This window comes from Idiotropiscis lumnitzeri, chromosome 12, assembly GCF_059441095.1.
Source record: "Idiotropiscis lumnitzeri isolate Australia: NSW breed Sydney's pygmy pipehorse chromosome 12, RoL_Ilum_1.0, whole genome shotgun sequence".
Taxonomy (NCBI): Eukaryota; Metazoa; Chordata; class Actinopteri; order Syngnathiformes; family Syngnathidae; genus Idiotropiscis; species Idiotropiscis lumnitzeri.
This window is the reverse complement of record NC_142402.1, coordinates 5,642,318-5,655,239: the sequence shown is the minus strand read 5'-3', so window position 1 is coordinate 5,655,239 and position 12,922 is coordinate 5,642,318. Positions and strand designations below refer to the sequence as shown.

At 40.4% G+C, this 12,922-nt stretch overlaps 1 protein-coding gene across 1 annotated transcript; it reads right to left on the bottom strand.

The window, feature by feature from the left end:
- Window positions 1–2,573: 2,573 nt before the first annotated feature.
- cryz (crystallin, zeta (quinone reductase)) lies at window positions 2,574–12,864 on the bottom strand. Its single transcript, XM_088310734.1, has 8 exons — window positions 12,698–12,864; window positions 10,261–10,413; window positions 9,202–9,365; window positions 8,061–8,112; window positions 7,828–7,977; window positions 7,457–7,558; window positions 7,226–7,321; window positions 2,574–3,128 (listed from the first exon to the last, which is right to left on the bottom strand). Exons 1-8 carry the CDS (start codon window positions 12,803–12,805, stop codon window positions 2,967–2,969), a joined length of 987 nt encoding a protein of 328 aa, XP_088166860.1. The 5' UTR covers window positions 12,806–12,864; the 3' UTR covers window positions 2,574–2,966.
- Between the last annotated feature and the right edge of the window lie 58 nt (window positions 12,865–12,922).

Here is a 12,922-nt window from a genome sequence, read left to right as displayed (position 1 = left end):
AATCGCACCTGCCATTACTGCATAAAATGTCAATGTTTCGCTACAGAGAAATCTGCTGACTCTTCTCGCCAACTGATGACACCAAGGCTTAATTTTCAAACATTCATCCATGGCTATCCCCGCTGACGTTCGGCGGGAGGTACAGCCTGGACTGGGTGCCAGTCAATCAAAGGCCACACACCCTCATGCATGTTTTTGGAATGTGGGAGAAAGCCATAGCCAGGGAAAGACCACACAAGTACGGAGAGAACATGAAACCTGAAGTGCAGAGCTGAGATTTGAACCCTTAACAGAACCACAGAACTGTGAGGCAGGCCTGCTAACCACTACTGTGCTATTCTGAACTTCAATCCATACTGCTCATCTTCTTATGACAAGATCAAGCAAACGCCACTCAGAAATGTTCATCAGAGACTTGAACCTAGATTTCCTGCCTATGTGACAGACGTGGTGTACACTAAAAATATTGGATTGTTTCATCAACCCAACTTACCCAAGTGCTGGGTTATGAGACGTTTTAACCATTTCAGGTTAATTTTGAGCTGGGGCAAAATCCCTCAAGCCAAGCCAATGCCAATGATGAGATGAGATTTTATCTACTTAACCACTTGGTTATGAAATGTTTTAACCATTATGGGTTTTTTATAGCTGGGAATTTGCTGAATGTGGGTCGCAGAAGGTGGGGCTTTTGCCCCAAAATTTTGAGTTTTTCACCGATAGATTGTCTACTGCAATTTGTCCCAGTACGATACTCGACCTATTGGGCAGTCATGGACAAGGGAGGTGAGGAACATGGTCCACTCCAACTCCAGCCGTGTCTTAATATTATGAGCAAAGAGTACAGTCCCATGAATTTGGCAAGTAAGGTCTTCGCAAGAACGTACACAAAAATGCAGAGGTGGGGACTCGCAACTCCGATTCTCATTTGTATGAGTGACTTACCTAAGTAGCGAGACTTGCTACACGACTTAGACTTGTCCACTCAAGACTCGAGACTTGACTCTCACTCTTTTTTTTTTTTGTGACTTGTGAACATTAAGAGTCTCTACGGTATGTCTTGCTCTCATTTTCACTTCATACTCTAAATTTCGGTGTGTGCATGCAGTTCAGGTGCCAGCTTGTAAGTTGTCCCGCTCTCTCTCTCCCTACGTTTCTATGAGCTAGAGCAACATACAATGTTAGACAAATGAGACAACACACAAACAATCACCAGCATGGCAAACTGGCAGCAACAGGGTCCTGCAGCGCTGCCGTTTGTTATTGGACTTGACATGTGGTGAAGTACTTCGATTTGACTTGGACTCATGGTTTGGGACTTGAGACTTGACTTAGACTCAGAACTTGAAGCTTTGGATTTCTGTATTAAGTATGCCCGCACCTGTTTGGCGCCTCACACTGTAGACTACAGAGTAGATAAGAGTCCAACCACTTTGCAGAGAGCTGGTATGAGAGCCCAGACCACATGACAGCACGAATAAATCTCGGGGTCCTTCCTTGCCTTCCATGCCTCTAGAACTAGCTTCTGTGGCCGTCGGACAGCCAAGGTCATCACCTTTGGCCACCACCCAGCTCTCTACGCACCCGACCCCCTTGGCCACTCTCACAGGTGATGAGCCTATTGGAAGGGGACCAATATTGCCTCGTCGCCAGGTATGGCACCAAAGTGGGCCCCTGGTGACCCATGTCTGGTCAAAGGAAAACAAAGTCTCAAGGTTTTTGTCATTTTGGGGATCCTTGATTCTGGTCCCTCGCTTTGGACCCGTTTGTCATGGTTGACCCTGCCAGGGGCATAAAGGCCAGATAACTTAGTTCGTAGGGTCATTGGGATGCACAAACCCCAACACCACGATTTGGTGACGACTTATGGAGGCGATGCCACCATTCATATTCACAGTCATAAAACAATATTACTTTAATTAAAAAGAAAAATCATAAGGATGGAAGAAGAGGAGTCAGCACTGTGGACATAAATGTCACTGTCAATATAACTTTTACTCATGATCCAGCCTTTATGTGTGTAACCGTATGCTTGGTTCATCTGATCATTGATGTATTTCAATTTTGAGATTCATGATGCACAACGTAATGTTTAAATACTCTATAACTGTAAATTAGTCTTTTGTTTAAGGTCATCAGGTCTATGTTGAGTTATCATGAGAAAGACACTCAAATATGATTAAATATATATCTGTTCAATTTATCTGCTATATTTTATTCCATAAACACAAAAGCATTTTCTAAAAAAAACACTACCGGTTAGGTGAACAGGTTGCAAACTCACCTGATGATGAGACGGCATTGTGCTATCACTCCTGATTATGGTCTACAAACATACATTAACCTCTATAACTAGAGATCAGTAAGGAAGCGTGAGCGCCATCGACTCCAATACGTGCTGTCACTGAGTACTGTGTATGTGTAGCTTAGGTAACCTAAGCTACAGTGGCGCATGCTCAGTAGCACCAGATGTCATCCGAGAGGAGAGGCGTCTGTCTGTCTGACACAATTACAAAAAACACATTTTTGTGACTAAAATTTATTGAAAAGATGAATGCAATGACTGCCAAAGGCTATTTCATGTTTTAGTTGTTTATCATTGGTACTTGGTGCAGATGAGTAAAATGATTGCACTGTAAAAACATTTAAATTGCACTTTCACATTTCCTTCCATCAGATTTGGCTATAAGACCATCGAGTATAAGTGCCATTTAGTGCAATTTACCAGATACCGATTAAAATAATAATCAACAGTATTACCTCGACTCACCTCTCATAATTTCCTCTGGAAATTACAATTGGAATGAAAATGAAAATTACTTACAAGATGAATCTGTGCAAAAGTACAAAAGTATGGGACAATCTTAAAATCATCCTGTGCACAGTTCAATTGGATTAATATGTAAATATCCCAACATTTCCTGATTAGTTCTGCAACTACAATTGCTTACTATGATTTGGTTACGTGATCACATCGTGAGCACAATCTTCCCAGTGGCCCCTCGAGATTCAATGATGTCATGGTGGGCCTGAGCAGCCTTGTCCAGTTGATACTGGTCACCAACTACTGGACGCAGCCGACCAGCTTCCATCCCGGCAAAGAGCAAGGCTGCACACTCCTTCCTCTCCGCCTGAGGGAGAACAAAATTCTACTCACTGGACTGTTCAATTATTAAGTCTCATTAACCTTGGACCCACAGGAAAATTGATTAGAAGAAGAGGAAATTTTGTATTCTTGTATACTAGTTAATGATATGCTGAGCTATGCTATGCTATGCTATGCTATGCTATGCTATGCTATGCTATGCTATGCTATGCTATGCTATGATCCTGACTGACATATATTCACAGGAGCAATTGATTTGGGTCTGAGACTCGCCATGAAATCAGGATGAAAACAAATGTCCTAGCAAATGTGTTCAGGAAATTATATTCAATGACTGTACATTGCTGCGCCTACTAGGAATGGAATATTTGATTGCACTTTAGTTGAAAGTTGTTTTTAGAATGAATCAGTAAACTTCCTTGTCAGTGAAATATGTCAAACAGCGGCTGGTTCCATCCAGCGGGCATCATGACTGAGGGCCCTTGTCTGTGTGGTAAAAGTTGTTTTCTCAAAAGGAAAACGCTGCAGTTCACAATGCTCGCTTGACAAAGAACTTCAGAGAGAAAAATATCACTCTTTTGGACCGTCCTGCATGTTGCCCTGATTTAAATCCCATGAAGAACATTTGGGGATAGGATGGCAAGGGAAATTGTATGAAAATGGCCTATCAGTTCTAGACAGTTGAGGCCTTTGGTGAAGCCATCTTCACAACTTGGAAAAATGTTCCCACGAGCTTCCTGGAAACACTCGCATCAAGTATGCCCGAACAAATTTTTGAAGCGATTCACAAGAAAGCTAATCATTAATGAGACTTAATGAGAGAATGCTTTGTTCTGGTTTGGAGATTTTTTGAGCGATGGCCTCACACGCATCTGGATTAAGGACTTTCTGACCAACAGACCCCAGACTGTGTTGCTCGGCCCCTACACGTCCTCCACCCGCATGCTGAGCACCGGTTCCCCTCAAGGATGCGTGCTGAGCCCTCTCCTGTACGCCCTCTACACCTACGACTGCAGCCCGGCCCACGGCAACAACACCATCGTCAAGTTTGCTGACGACACGACAGTGGTCGGTCTGATCTCGGAAGGTGACGAGACAGCCTACAGAGAGGAGGTAAAGAGACTGACAACTTGGTGCAAGGACAACAGACTACACCTTAACACTGCTAAAACAAAGGAGATTGTCGTCGACTTCAGGAGGAACAAGACGCTGCCGCCCCCCCTCTGCATCGAAGGCGTGTGTGTGGAGAGGGTCCACACGTTCAAGTTCCTGGGAGTACAGATCTCCGACGACCTTTCTTGGACTCACAACACCACAGCAGTGGTAAAGAAGGTCCGCTGGCGTCTGCACTTCCTGAGAGTCCTCAGGAAATTCAACCTGGACAGGAAGCTGCTGCTAGCCTTCTACCACTCGTCCATCGAGAGCCTGCTGACGTACTGTGTCTCCACCTGGTACAGCGGCTGCACTGAGGCGGACAGAGTGAGGCTCCAGAGGACAGTCAAAACAGCGCAAAGGATTATTGGCTGCCCTCTCCCCTCACTGTCGGACATCTACACCGCCCGGTGCCTCAGAAGGGCTCTCAACATCGTCAAAGACAATACCCACCCAAACTCACACCTGTTCGACCTGTTGCCCTCTGGCAGGCGCTACAGATGCATCAAATCGAGGACCAATAGACTGAGAAACAGTTTCTTTCCGAGAGCCATCTCCATTCTGAACTCTCACACACACATGAGAACACCCTTACCTTGCAGAACAGCATCGTGATGTGTTTTTATATACCCTATTCAGTACTAAATTCCATTGCACTCTCTTATTTATTTATCTAATTTATATATTTGTCTGTATTATTGTTGTATTGCACTGGAGAGGGGAGCCCTCTAATCTCGTTGCACACTTGAGTACAATGACAATAAAGGGATTTCTAATTCTAATCCTTTGTTCAGCTGGTCAACAACCAATTTCAATTGGTTTTTCTTTTAAGATCGCAAGTTCCAAATGTTTTTTGTCAGACTCCCCGTTCTTGCTTTTGCATATTGTAGCTTTACTTAAAACCTCATTAAGATCCAAATTTGCACAAGGTACATTCTAGCTCTTTTTCAACTGGTTTTAAGATTTTGATCGGGGCTGTATACATATAGAATGAGGTTTAAGTTAAGCTACAATATGCAAAGCAAGAAGGGGAGTGTGACAAAAAACATTAGGAACACAAAATTCAGACAAATCCTGATCTTTTTGTATCAGCTGTTGTGAAATGCGCTCTAAAAATAAAAATTGTCTCATCACCCTTAACAGAAAACATCTAATATAGCCTCTTTGTAAAATATCTAGACAGTAATATATGGTCACTGTCCGGTGGAAAACCTTGTATGTCCTAACATGGTCAAATTCACCGTGCCCCCCGCCCGTGATCCCCTAATCGATACTAATGGTCCATCCCCACCCATCTGCAATTTTAGCGAATTCAGTAGTGAAAATAGCTCGAAAACAAATACACTGTTGCTTTTTTATGCAACTTATGTTTGAAAACTACTTGAGTTTATTCATTCTGCGGAAGCTGTGTGGCGTAGTTGTCGCCTGTATTTAATGACTGGAGGGCAGACTTTGCTTTGATGGGGGGCATCACATGATTGTGGACTTTGAAGTACTCAGTTGAAGCCGGCTTGTACCATCTTAATAAATGCCAGTGTTAAATTAGCAATTGAGTGTATTTTTGGGGTAGTATTATGTTGATGCCAGTGTGCAATAGCAATATAAGCTATAATGACAACTTGTTCGAAGGGGTACATGGGAACTCAAACAAACTGGCGTTTTTTGACTTCATGTAAAGTTGTCATTTTGACAAAAAACAAGGATAAATAAATAGAAAATATGATTGCTTGATGGACTGGTTGTTGAGTGTTTCAGAAATTAATTATAAAGTGACCCATGCAATCTCTGATCTTCTGTATACGGCCCTCGGGGGAAACATTTTGGACACTTCGGCTGTAAACTGTAAAATGTCCATGAGTGTAAAATATATATATATATATATATACCGTATTTTCGCACCCAAAAGACGCGCCGTGTCAAAGGGCGCAACACCTGTTGAGGGCGCTATTTCTGTCTTTGTAACATATACTGGACGCACCGCCTGACAAGACGATAGCACAGCTGCTGTTAGCATAGCATGAACTTGGCAGAGCTGCCCACACTGACACAGCCGATAGCAGCCTACTATGCCCCAATAACATAAGCAATCACCCCATTGTTGCAGCAATGCCAAGTCTCTATTGACAAAAGCTGACATTGACAATGGCTCAGGCCAATATTAGGTGCATTGGCAATAGCCTACAAAGCAACGTCAGGGGAGGGACTTGGCTGCTTACCACACTCCTTAGAGTCACGGTTTAAAAAAAAAATAAAAAACTCATCATACAAGCAAACAATGAAACATAGAAATAAGATTAACACAAACATGTATCTCTCATGCCATCAATATACCCAAAAAAAATGAAAATAACACAAAAGCCACTCAGCCTTAGCTAATTCAAGCAATGCATTCTGGGAGCAGAGACCCACAATCCCATAGCTGTTTAGAGAGATTTGCATGGCTGTTTAAAGAGATGTGCTGTTATGCTTTGGACTTTTTGTCTGTTGTCTAAACCTGGGACGTTTCTTGCTTGCAATAACATAAATGATAAGACAGACTAAAACATTGTGGACAGCTGCCCTTTGTCCAGCTTTTTCCAACACCATCACCCAAACATTATAGTCAGATAGTGTATTTGTCACGGTCGATTGTAAACATGAACAACTCACTCTTTGCCCAGCAGGGTGTGCTAACATGCACTTCCAACAGCTCGTTGATGACAAGGGCTGATGGACGTGAGTGGTACTTTGTCCATTTAATGGACGCATCGACTGACAAGGCGCTTTGTTTGTTAAGGGGAATTTTTGTGATTTTAAAGTGCGCCTTATGACTGCGAAAATACGGTATATATAATATCACATTTGTACCATCACATTTGTACCCAGACAGAATCCCACAGGCATGGGGAGAAAGAGCCAACTACACAAGGGAGAACCTAAACTGACCAAAGGACATTTGATGTTTGTCTGTTGATCAGATTAACAGTTTACCGGTGTGGCAGAGAAGAGGGAAACTCCTATGATGCTGCTCTCTTTGGCCATTGTGTCTCTGGGGTTAATTTCAATGGACCCTCTGCAGCCTACAATCTAAAGAGGAGAACAAAAGAACATGTTTATACATGTACTGTAGCTTAATGGGAAGGGAGCTGGACATAAAGTAATACAAAGGATCAACTCAAGGACAAGGACTTGGATAATGTTTTAATGACTGATGATACTGACCACAACACGTCCTCCAAATGTCATCATTTGGAGATCTTTATTGAGGTTGATGTCAGACAACATCTCCACAATCACATCTACTCCTTGGCCTTTTGTGGCATCCTGCAACAAAATAACACAGTCACAAAACAAGTGCACAATCAACTAAGATCTAATAAAGGATCTGCATCTAAAATGGTGCTGCTCTTTAAGTGTGTAGAATTGTTTTTCATCATGATGCGATCTTTCTCTAATTTTGATTACCTCTCTTGACTACAGAGTCAAAATATGAAAAAAAAAAAAAAAAAAAAAAGCTCTCCCTGTGCAAACTCAGTGTAGGGTGATTGTTAAGGTAATGATTCCAGCAGAAGTGGAGATGTGTGTGACGGTACTATTATTTTGCTGATATAGTCCTTCTCTCTGTGATTAAACATCAGGTGAGCTCCATTTTTGGCCGCAAGCTCCATTCCAGCTTGGGTCCCGGCAGTTCCCATCACCCTGAGACCCAGCATACGGGAGATCTGACATGTTGCCAGACCAACCTATGTACAGAAATTAGGATCTTTGGTCATGTTTTTTGTTTTTGTTTTGTTTTTTAAATCATTAATTAAAAATGCACTCTCACCCCTCCACTGGCTCCATGGATGAGGACAGTCTCTCCAGCCTTTACATGAGCCCTGCAATACACAAAAAAACACAACTAAAAAAAAATTAAAAATTCAACCACTTTTTAAAACTCTTGTCGTCATTTGGCTTGTAGGTAAATAATAATTACAATATACAGTATTATTACAATCTGAAATAATAGTATATATGTAATATCAATCAGTCTTCTTTGCAGTGCTTCTCAAAAAATTTGCGGCAAATACCACCTAAAAAAAACTGTCGCTCTACAAGTAGCACCATTAGGACCAACATCATAATATGATAACATGTGTTCTTAAAAACGAGGCCGAGGCATTACACCCTTGTATTGATTATTGTTAGACATTGCAACATTATACACAGTTCAAACATTAACGCTGTGCTTCAATGTAGGAAAATAAAATTTTATTAAAGCAATGATTACACTTAAATGAATTGAAAAGGTTGAATGAAAATCATACTCCAATAAAAGTTTAAAATACAACATTTACCAAACATTAAAGACCCTGTAAAGTCATTTGTGTCTTTAAAATATTTTGTACTTTGGACACAATACATTGGTAAGATAAATGTTGGGAACACATCCAAAGATTGATTTAGCACTGAATTGCTGAGGTATAGCGTAAAACTCTTTTTCATCCTCTCAGTTGTCCTGATTTTTTTGGGTTGCGCTGATGCGACCAAGCAACAACATCATGTTGACCTGCCGCAGTAGACAAGTGCCCTCATTTCATCTGTGGCCATTTAGCACAATTGCCACGATCATATTTATAATAAATTCCCATTTTTACCACAAAAATGTGCAGTTAGCCATAAAGTTGTCCCAAAACCCCCCACGAATAAATACATCTCCCCTGATGCGTTATTTGGGCACCAACACCTCTGCTGTGTGTATGAATAAGTGGCACACCTGCGGCACCACTGTCACATAAACGTGTGATATCGCGTCTAACTATGCACTAATGTTGCTATGAGATTTCAATACTGTTTAGTGTTGAGCCATTGGCTAAAAGGTTTCATGACCCAGCGCCAACCTTTAATTAAAACATGCTTGCCTTGACACAGTACCTACAACATTAAGTTTTGTGAAGAGATTCAGGCATGTTGTTGCTGTGTCTTACTTGTGAACAAGAGCTCTGTAGGCAGTGAAGTAAGGGATGCCAATGGCTGCTCCCTGGCTGAAGTCTAAAGTATCTGGTAACTTGTAGACGCTCTCATCTGTGGCTACAGCAAATTCTGCATAACCTCCAGATTGGGTGGATGTTGTAAAAACACGATCCCCTGCCTGGAAAGCAACCATATAGGAAAACGTTTTATATAGGGGTGCACAATCACAATTTTCTGGACGACCACCAATTTTTAAAAAGCCTCTCCTGTCAATCACGATTTCTTTTTTTCATAACCCTTGAAGGTTTCAATCTTGTTTAATTGTAAAACACTGAACAACAACTGTGAAACAATACAAACATTTTTAAACTGCATCAAGTAGTTCTCTCAAATAAAAATTTAAATCCCTATTAGTCATTTCACAGCAGAAGGGGACAAAGTCTGACTTTCTTAGACCTCTGTGGAGGGAGACAAGATTGATGGACAAGACAGGTTTTATTTTAAGGAATCAGCCGATCACCAAAAAACCCCAGAATTAAGGAATCGGCCCCGATACTCATCCAGGTCGATCGATCGATACACCCCATTTTTTAAGTACACCGGGCTTCTCATTTGATAACACTGTGATTAGTTGTCAGTTTGAAATTCAAATGAATTTGATTTGAAAATGTATCATTGTAAGATTACAGGAATGTTCACGGTACTTTACTTTTCTTTACTTATTTGCATCTTTGCAAGTCAATTAATGTCATAAGAAATGTCATTGTGACGTTGGTTTGTGGTAATATCTTTCTGATAAAAAACTGGGTTCTCCAAAGGAGCCCTTTGCTCCACCAAACACTCCCCAGCTTCATCCAAAAATCCACCTACTCACTGCCTGCCTTGAATTGCTCCCGCACCCTGGTCACATACGATTGATTCTTTAGTTATTAAACACTTCATTAACTCTTATCACCTCTTTCATCCTTGCTCTTGGGTACATATATAGTTTGCCGGAATGCATGAACATGCATTTTTCATGGGGTCAAAAATAAGAAGTCCATATCGACGCTAATTATGATGTGTTCAACAACCTTGACTGCTGTGACGCCTTCGCCGACACTTTCCACCACGCCAGCTACGTCGGTGCCAGGTGTGTACGGAAGTGAGGGCTTCCGAGCGTAGGTCCCAGCCCGGATGTATGTTTCCACAGGGTTCACTCCGCATGCATGGACATGGATTAAAACCTACACCAAAAGTTAAAATAAAAGAAAGCAGAATACATATTCAGGTGCTAAAAAAAAGTTTTTACGTTGTTCTTTACTCACAAACTCAATTATTTATTAATTATTACTCACCCAGCCATTGGACAGTGACATTTATACAATACTCAATAATAATAATAATAATAATAATAATAATAATAATAATAATAATAAATCAGAATAATTATATTATAGTAACAATATTCTCTTTGTTGGTGTACAGTCCTTCAACAGGTCATGTTCTTTTAATATGCAGTATAATTGGAGACGAAGATTCATTATTATTAGAGATGTTCGATTTCGATCAATGTTTTTTAATCAAATAATTTTTTTTCTCTCTTCATTTACCTGCAAGTTGTCGTCATGCCATGACCATCAAAATTCTTCATTTGCTTGGTTTATTACTACCGGAATATTTTTTTTTTTTTTTTTTAACATTCTCCATGCTACTTTCTTGTGCTTCAACACAATTTTCCTCTGGAGAGCAATGCCGTTTTTATTTTATTTTTCAGAATTTTTCAGACAGCAATGGTTTCTCTTACATTTTCCCCATTTCGAGATGGTATTTGAAAATAGACTCCTGTATACAATTATATGTAGGGGAAAAAATGAAGAAAAAAAAAATACGAAAATAAATCCCAAAATGAGTCTTCGATTTCCATTTCAGTAGGGCACATTTAAAACATCATGTTTGATTCTAGAAGCAAGTGGACAGTTGCAGTACAGGTACGTGCAGTTTATTTTTATTATAAATGTTCAGATGTTTGTCCATTTTGAGTCACATACCCTGCAAAAACACATCAACTTTGTTTAAATATTTGGAATAAGTTTGTATTGTTCAGTGACAGACTTTTACACCCTCGCTGTACCAAAGAGAGATTTCGCCGCTCCTTCCTGCCGACTGCTGTCAGACTTTTTAACAAGAACATTGGGTCAGGCCTACAAACAGGAGGGCATTAGTGCAATTGTGCAGTCCTAGGATGCAATATACACTACTACTGTACTTTCAGCCAATGGTGTACTTAAATATTGACCAATGATGTATTTTGTTTACATTACAGTATTCTTATTACAATACTTCTATCACTGTAGTATTTCTACCACTGCAGGATGTTCACTATTACAGTACTTTTATCATTGCAGTACTTTTATAATTACGGTATTTCCTATCATTGCGGTACTTTTACTATTACAATACTTCATCATTGCAGTATTTTTCCATCGTTGCAGTACTTCTACCATTATAGTACTTTTATCATTGCAGTATATTTTATCATTGCAGTACTTTTACCATTACAGTACTTTTATCATTGCAGTATTTTCTATCATTGCAGTACTTTCCTGTCATTTCAGTACTCTCACCATTACAGTACTTTTATCAGTGTAATATCTTTATCATTGCAGTATTTTCAATCATTCAGTAGTTTTTATCATTACAGTGTTTCCCCCTCTGTATAATGGACAGGCATTAGGAGTGTTTCCTTACACTTAGATACGTTTATACTGTGTATATTTGCATGCTTTTTATGAATGTCTGCTGCTAATGTTATACATTAACGGCTACATTACGCCGCCGACTCTGTGTGATCTATATCTTTGCTGCTGCAACACTTCAAATTTCCCCATTGTGGGACTAATGAAGGACATCTTTGTCTTTATCTTTATCTTTATTAAGTGATTGCCATGTTCCTTATTCCATAAAGTTATATTTTATACCAAGGTCTCTGAAAAAAGAGACTGCGGTCAATTCAAACATCTCTCCTTGAATTTGAAATATAGCCATACATGCATTTTCTCTTTGTGTTTCACTGTTATTTTGCAGACATTTTTTGTAGATAATTGAGTTTGTATAACTGTATAACTTCGCTCCCAGGAATGGCTCCTGGATTTTTTTCTCTCTAGGGAAGAAAAAAAGCGCCTCTTTCATAAGCACATACTTAAAGGGGGTGAGAAAATAAGTTAGAAACATAGTTTACAAAATCTAATAACATTCTGGAGGGGCTTAACTGGACTACACAGATTTCTGACGGGGTAATAGCCCCCCCTAGCCCCGGTGTAGCACCAGCCCTGGTTGCACCAAATTCGACTGTCCATTTTCATTGTAAACTGGACACCATGCACTCAGAATATTTTGTAGCTAAAAGTCTACTTAGTATCCAGCACATTAGCGATCTTTATGAGTGCGCAACGCTGGGGATGGTTTCAAAGTGTGAAAACTTGCGAGAGTGATACTTAATGATTTGTAGAGTGAGCTATGCGCACTCACTTGTCCGCCTCCAGGCTGTGGAACTTTCACATCGGCGCAGAGTTTCAGGACGGATGGCTCTCCGAACTCACTCACTCTGATTGCCCTCATCAGTTTGAAGACCGACATAATGTATTGGACCTGTACTACAACTGTCACTGCTGTACTGTACTTTTGCAATGTACCGTTTCCTCTCTTGCTATAATTTAGAATCCATAACATTTCATATAATGTTAGCGCCACCCT

What these genes read in the sequence shown, in the direction of transcription:
- cryz (XM_088310734.1), bottom strand. Translation starts at nt 12,805, where the DNA reads ATGTCGGTCTTCAAACTGATGAGGGCAATCAGAGTGAGTGAGTTCGGA. An exon ending in TCCATGGAGCCAGTGGAGGG is followed by an intron (nt 7,978 to 8,060) that starts GTGAGAGTGCAT and finishes TTCTGTACATAG; the next exon opens with GTTGGTCTGGCAACATGTCA. An exon ending in ACTATATCAGCAAAATAATA is followed by an intron (nt 7,559 to 7,827) that starts GTACCGTCACAC and finishes ATTTTGTTGCAG; the next exon opens with GATGCCACAAAAGGCCAAGG.